The 7103-nt window shown below is 36.9% G+C and overlaps 1 protein-coding gene and 1 long non-coding RNA gene across 2 annotated transcripts; one reads left to right on the top strand and one right to left on the bottom strand.

Moving 5' to 3' along the window:
• The first annotated feature begins 983 nt into the window (after positions 1–983).
• Positions 984–2310, top strand: LOC112506429. Its single transcript, XR_003068460.1, has 2 exons — positions 984–1067; positions 1647–2310. It is a non-coding gene; the product is annotated as an uncharacterized LOC112506429 (long non-coding RNA).
• Positions 2311–3781: 1471 nt separating this feature from the next.
• LOC112506428 (calcium-dependent protein kinase 9-like) lies at positions 3782–7100 on the bottom strand. Its single transcript, XM_025110454.1, has 8 exons — positions 6080–7100; positions 5476–5619; positions 5230–5382; positions 4962–5077; positions 4696–4863; positions 4485–4612; positions 4285–4384; positions 3782–4202 (listed from the first exon to the last, which is right to left on the bottom strand). The coding sequence occupies exons 1-8, from the start codon at positions 6753–6755 to the stop codon at positions 4131–4133; spliced, it is 1557 nt and encodes a 518-aa protein (XP_024966222.1). The 5' UTR covers positions 6756–7100; the 3' UTR covers positions 3782–4130.
• Positions 7101–7103: the final 3 nt, after the last annotated feature.

The following is a 7103-nucleotide window of genomic DNA, read 5'->3' as shown; positions in this document are numbered from 1 at the left end:
AGGGTTAGGTTTAATATAAGGATTAGAAAACCCTAATCTAAATACAAAAGCCCAAGCCCATCATCCAAATTACAAAGTTAAAGCGAGTTATGCAGAACTAACCCCTCAAGTTTGGTCAACTTCTTAAACCAACCCAAACTTCAATATATATATATATATATATATATATATATATATATATATATTAAACTAATATATATATATATATACACACACACATACATATCTGACGGGTATTATACAGCCAGTCATAGATGTTCTGTGAAAATGCATGCGAATACTATAAGAAATTTACTATATGATGAATTTAAAACGTTAACTAGAATTACATTGACATAGATTTATTGCATAAAATGATGACTATTTTGAAGATAGAAAACAATAGATATGAAAGAGAATTCAGAACCGCCACCAAACCAATTTGGGTGAGAATTACTTATGTATTTTGATCTACGATGCTGTAGATCATTGATACAATTGTGAAGCATTATCTTATGTATTTTACGAGAGGAGATTTGAGTTTGAAAGATTAATCTGTTGAAACGTACACACATTGTTTATCTTTTTTGATCTTATATCTATTCCTGCAGTACTCTTGTAATTATTAAAAGATCAAATTGTAACAAATAAATACCAAATTTTCACTTGTTTTTTTTTTTTTTGTCATGGCAGTTAAAAATTGTTAGTGATACTATTTAATTTTTGAAAAAACTGTTATAAAACCATTCAACTTCGTATCTATTATACATGTTTTCTTTGTAACAGTTATCTAAAATAATCAATTTTAAAGAATACATGTTTTAATAGCAAGATTTCAAAGTCCAAGGACCAAATTAGAATGAAATAAAAAATATGTTATTATTTATTGCAATTTGAAAGTTGGGGGTTGCGTGACTGAAACTTGGTATAAGTTGAAGGGCTGTTTTTGTAGTTCCGACAAACGCAGTTCATCGATTTTGCTTCATAGTTACCGTCATTTCTAAAACCCTAGTCGATTTTTCAGTCACTCCATCTGATCTTCCGTGCTGGAATCCATAAATCTGTATCATTTAAATCTGCTATATAAGGTGAGGATCAATTGTATCTAATTAATTCGTTGATTTTTTTCACTTCTATTTCAGTGAAGATTCTTATTTGTGGCTGTGCTCCACTATTTGTTCATTTGTTTGATTGATTGGTTAGCTTACATACATTACAGAGAGATGGAATTTTAATTTGTTGAAGGTAAACTGGATATGTGAAAGTTCTTAATCGATGATAATTATGAGTACTTGTTAAAGGAGAAGCTGTCGATTGATTGATTGTTGATAACGGACTGATGAGTTTTTATTATTCAATGCTTATTGTTTTGTTTTGTATTGATTATTGAACATTTTGTCTTAAAAGTTAGGGTTAACGTATTTGCGAAGGCTCGTTTATATTTATTTTTCTCATTTTCTTTTCCCTGGATTGATATAATGCTTGGAGTACTTCGTATTCATGCAACGGAATAAGCCCTTTCTTCATGAAGCCCTGGTTCGACTTGGGCTTGCAATTAAGTCTGTTTTCCCCAATTTTTTGATTGCTCGATATGATTATGTGTGATGTGATCCATGTTTTGGCTTGTCCCCTTTGTTTGTCCTAAATCCTAATGATCTATTTCTCAGTTCAGGTGTTCGTGAAAGGATCACCGGTACAGGAAGAAAGAAGCAATTTTGTCGATGGCACCACTTATAAACAGGTTTCCTTTCGTAGCTAATCATTTGAAGAGAATGATAAGTAAGCTTAATGCAAATGACGAAAAACACACAATAAAGTCATGGTCTCGTGCATCTATGATTATACCAGAAATGGTTGGCCATCGTATTGCTATCCATAATGGAAAGCGACACCGTCCTATTCAAATCAAAGATGCTATGGTTGGACACAAATTGGGAGAATTTGCACTTACTAGGGCACGTAAGCCACAAAAGCCACAAAATGTGAAAAAAGTTGCAAAAAAGGGAAAATGATCCGACTCCAAGATAACTGTGGCAAGAACATGTTAACTCAAGCCAGTGTGGTGAAGAATAGGTCAAGATTTGTAGTTTCTAAGTTCCTCATCATTTGATTTCTGGATTTACTTTTGCAAGGTGATCCTATGGAAACTTGTTAGTTTGTATTTTGCTTTCCATTTTTCGAGTATTTTCTGGATCATCACGTGCTGCAATTCGAAGATTATGCGCGTTCGCAGTTTATTTGTAATAATGAATTTGATGTTTTTGGTGCATTGGTTCGATTTAGCATCAACCTTGTCTTCTTCCATTGCCTTTATACATGTTCCATTTTGTTCATCTTTTCAGTTAGTACTAGTACACTACTAGAACTTGTTCATGTGACTTGCTTCTTCCAAAATGCAGATATGCATAAGTGTTTTGTGAAGGCGTTCTTAAGGTTTTTAAATAACTACAACTACATGGCCTGAATTTCGAGGCTGAATAGATTCATTAGCGAGCATGGCCACAAAGGTCTTTAAACAGTTTGCCTGTTGGATGTCAGAGGTTATACAAGGGTTGGTAGTTTAAGCTATGTAGAATCACTGATTCCATAGACCGCCTTGCTTCATCCTCCTTGATGTATTGATAAAACATAAATCATCCCCTTGGGTTCACAGCTGATAAGTTTTCTTTGTCTGTAACTCTGTATTGGCTTCTTGAAATGTTGTGTACTGTCATTAAAAATTTTCTGCTGTGATAGTCGCTGCAATGATCTTAAGATGCTTAGCATGAATCTTTAGAAAATAGCCACATGGATTGTAGCTTATGTGCCTCTTTGCAGATTTAATATTAAACTTAGAAATTTGAATACAAGGCTTTATCCCAAGTCAGTCCATATTGTTTGATGAAGATTTTGGCCTTCTTGTGTTTTTTTTTTTTTCCAGTATGGATCCAGAGCAAGGAAGGGCTGTGACCTGTTGAGACAGGCTAAAACTAGTTATAACCAGTTTTCCTAGGAAGCACTAATTGTGCCCTTTCTTTGGTTCCACTATAAATCTTGAGCGGAACAGAGCTTGATTTTGAAAGTCCAACAGTGGCAATTCATGTAAGACCTAAGGCAGTGCAGAAAATCCCCATTAGAGATGGTCTTAGCAATCACTGGCCTGACCTGGTTAGGGTACGTGGGACAGAACAAGACGTGCTTGAACAAAAATTTGTTGTATCGCGTTTGGTCTGTTATTAGACTGTGACAGAATAGGACTGAGAAGGACAAAATTGCATCTTTTTATCCCACCAAAATAGGTGGAACAAAAGTCTGGGAGATGAGAGAAAATTGGTAAATTACTAGAGGATCCATGTCAAATTAAAACCCTAAAACTCTGCCAATTCTTTCTCACCTGTCTCACTTTTACCCATCCAGTCTTGTTCCGTCCAATCTTGTGCAGTCTCGCTTACCAAACGCACCCTTAAGGACCTATTCAAATGGTGAGAAAATGGGGACCGGCTGGCTTGATTGACATACTCTGTCATCAGTTCATGATCAAACATGTATAAAGAGAGACTAAATTGGATCACATACTACATTTGCATCACTTGGTTCTCAATTCGTGGATCATGCAACGATGCTGATGAAATTGAGTTTGACCGATCAGATTAGTGTCGACCTTCCCCTTTATGAAGTTATGCTCCCTCCTTGATGTTGAACTTTAAAACTTTTATGTGCTTGTAGTGTGTATGTTCTCTCTTGGTAACTTTGATGAAATTACATTTCTCCTAGCATGATTAAAAGTTTGTGGTGGGTAATATTGAAATCAGAAGACGATATGATATGAACAAGTCATTGCTTTCAGTCCTTCACAACATGACCGATATCTATTAAACTGCTTAGGAATAACCCTTGTGGCACTCAACATGGGCTAACGCCAAAGGTTGCAGAAACAAATGAAATTTCATAATGAGAGTGATTTAAACGAATATTATACAGACGATCTTTCTGAAACTAATACTCGAAAAATAATGTGAAGTTCAAAGCCTAACAGCGGCACTCAACTTTGATGGACCGGTTGAATTCTCTCTTGATATTATCTGTTCTAATTTCGTTTGCATCTACCAGCCTTTTAAGTTTCTTGAAGCTTTTATTTCGATTGCTTTACTGCTAAAAAGCTGCAAATGACATTAGAACAGCTTGCCCGGTTGGGTTCCACTTCTCATCATTGTGCAGAACTCTTCATAGTTTATCTTCCCGTCCTGTCAAAAACAGACAACCATTGTGACTTGTATACTATGGACTCGAGAAACAGTGAAGACGAAAATGAAACAAAGAACTCACATTATCGGTATCCACTTCTGCTATTATGTCTTTAATGGTGGCTTCATCTCCCATTCCATAGTTCTTCATTGCTGTTTCTAGTTCATCTCTTGTAATAAACCTGGTTCACTCAAAGGTTCACAATCATAATTAGCCTGGATGAGAATGAGATGATCATCAGTTAATACCATCAAATCAGGCTGCTTTATGCCTTTACATACCCACTATTATCGGTATCAAAATGCTGAAAAGCTTTGTACACATGTTCTTCCCTTTCTAACTTGTGTCGATGCATTGTTGCTGTGATGAACTCAAGGTAATCAATCGACCCATTCCCATCAACATCAGCCTGAAACACAAAACAAGTATTTAAGCAAGAGGGTGTTCATAAAAACAAGAATCTTGAAGTCTATAACATTCCAAAAATCTTACAGCTTCCATGAGTTGCTTCACTTCAGCCTCTGTTAGCTTTGACCCTAATCGAGCCAGTCCAGTTTTAAGTTCGTCGTAGGTAATTGTCCCACTGTTATCAGTGTCTATGTTCATAAACATTGATTTTAGCCCTTGAATTTCTTCTGCTGATAGATTTTCCGCGATGACCTAGGATATCAAAACAACATTTTTGTCAATGATTAATGTCAGTTATCGCTCCCATTTACAGTTAAAATGGAAGCCAAGATATTAGCTGTTTCAGGTACCTTGAGAGCAAGTTTCTTGAGCTTGTTCATAGCTCGGAATTGCTTCATCCTCGAAAGAACAGCGCTGTCTATTGGCTTGTCTGATGCTTCCCCACCTTCTCTAATCCATGGATGTTCTGCACCCATTTCAAAACATACAACATTTTATGAGCTTATGAACATATCTGCATACATACATATATACATGTTATGAGCTTCTTGCATTGCACGTTGTCTTTTGTGCTTGTTCATAATCTTAACGTTTTACGTTTGTTACTTTGATGCGTACCAAGAACTTGAGCAGAAGTTATACGCCTCTTCGGGTCTTGTGTCAGCATCCTTCGGACAAGGTCCTTGGCACTCATGGAGATAGATGGCCAAGGATCGCTTTCGAAATCAATATATCCTTCTAATACAGCATCAAATATTCCTTTCTCTGTCTCTGCAATTTTGCAGCAATTTGCAGGTTTCAATCCAACTGATCATCTTAAATACATAAAGACCTAAGAAGATGCCAAACAGAGCACCAGATTACCTGCCCAAAAGGGAGGCACACCACTGAGCAAGATATACAGCATCACTCCTGCACTCCATATGTCGATTTCCTTCCCGTACTTACGCTTCAACACTTCGGGCGCAACATAGTACGCGCTGCCAACAATATCCCGGTATGATTTTCCTGCAAGTGTTTGTTTCTATCGTCACAACACCTTATGTAATCAATTAATCATACAGGGTAGCTCGAATGAACATGGTGCTAGCTTTACTTAGAAAACCAGGAAGATAATTTGGTAACAACTAGCTAATAAGCCAGTTGACAATCTATAGAGGAAATGTTGAAAATTTAATTGGAAAAAAATAAACGGCATAATTAGAAAAGGTGGAAAAAACCCGGAGCCTATTGCTTTTTGCTAACCAAACTGGGATTCTCAATAAGTTCAAAAAATAAGGTAGCTTGTGTTTGTTGTCTTAGTGTCTGATTAACAGTCTAATTCACTACCTGATTGTTCAATCCGATACAATCTTGCAAGATCGAATGGATTCTTTTGGTGGGGTTTTGGTTAAAGGTCCATAAGTATATGATGAAGGCTTAAATTAAGTATGTCAATGCAATTAAATGGAGGTCTGATTGGTAGTACCTTCTTGAATGAAGACTGATAACCCAAAATCTGTAGCCTTCAAAAGTGCATTCTCGCTCTTGTCCGAAAGCAAGAAATTTTCGGGCTTCAAGTCGCGATGCATCACACCCATAAAATGACAAATATGAACCACATTAACAATAGACCTGCAAATGGATGCGGCAGCTCTTTCGCTATAATGACCCTTGGCGATGATCCTATCAAAAAGCTCACCTCCTTCACAAACCTCCATAACCAAGTGTACAGATTGCTTATCTTCATAAGCACCCTTAAACTCCACAATATTAGCCTGCCCACTCAAATGTTGCATAATCTGAATCTCTTTCCTCATATCATCTTTATCACTCTTTGTGACCAGTTTCTTTTTCAATATGGATTTGCAGGCATACCTTTGACCAGTTGTTTTTTGTGTACAAAGATATGTAACACCAAATTGACCTCTACCCAATTCTTTCCCCATTGTGTAATGTTGTTTAACATCCTCAAATGGTTTGCCAAGAATAGTGTCAGACTTGTAGAGCCTTTTGGGGCTGGGTGGTTGTTTTGTGGCCGGAATTTGGACAGCGGGCGCGGGAGATTTGGTGTAGAGTGTGTTGGGTTGGTGGGATGTTGATGTTGGTTTATGCGCATCAGGATTTGTAGCTCCAGTTTTGGTTTTGCTACTACATAGACCCATTTGTGTGGATGGAAAGGGGAAGAAAATGGTGGAGATTAGGAGATGATGAGATGAGAAGGGGATTTAATAATATAAGTTGCAGAAGGAAGGAACGTGGTGAGGTGGAGGAATTAAAAAAGAGAAAAGAGAAAAGAATGGAAGAAGGTGTGAAGGAAGGAAGAAACGCGGTGTTTGAATAATGGTCAAGAGGAAGAGGAAGTGGAAGTGGGGGTTTGACTTTATGAATAGTCATCATGGTGTCCACCCGTATCTGGGAATGAAGAAATGTGCTTTGTTTTGTGTCCATTCAGCATTGGCCAGATATTAGGACCAATCCCTTCTACTTCTTGGTTGTCTTGTCTTTAAACA

This window comes from Cynara cardunculus (genome assembly GCF_001531365.2).
Source record: "Cynara cardunculus var. scolymus isolate 2C chromosome LG 2, CcrdV1, whole genome shotgun sequence".
NCBI lineage: Eukaryota > Viridiplantae > Streptophyta > Magnoliopsida > Asterales > Asteraceae > Cynara > Cynara cardunculus.
This window is presented reverse-complemented; position numbering and strand designations above follow the sequence as displayed.

What these genes read in the sequence shown, in the direction of transcription:
- LOC112506428 (XM_025110454.1), bottom strand. Translation starts at nt 6,755, where the DNA reads ATGGGTCTATGTAGTAGCAAAACCAAAACTGGAGCTACAAATCCTGAT. An exon ending in TGTGCCTCCCTTTTGGGCAG is followed by an intron (nt 5,383 to 5,475) that starts GTAATCTGGTGC and finishes GCAAAATTGCAG; the next exon opens with AGACAGAGAAAGGAATATTT. An exon ending in AACTTCTGCTCAAGTTCTTG is followed by an intron (nt 5,078 to 5,229) that starts GTACGCATCAAA and finishes AAATGGGTGCAG; the next exon opens with AACATCCATGGATTAGAGAA.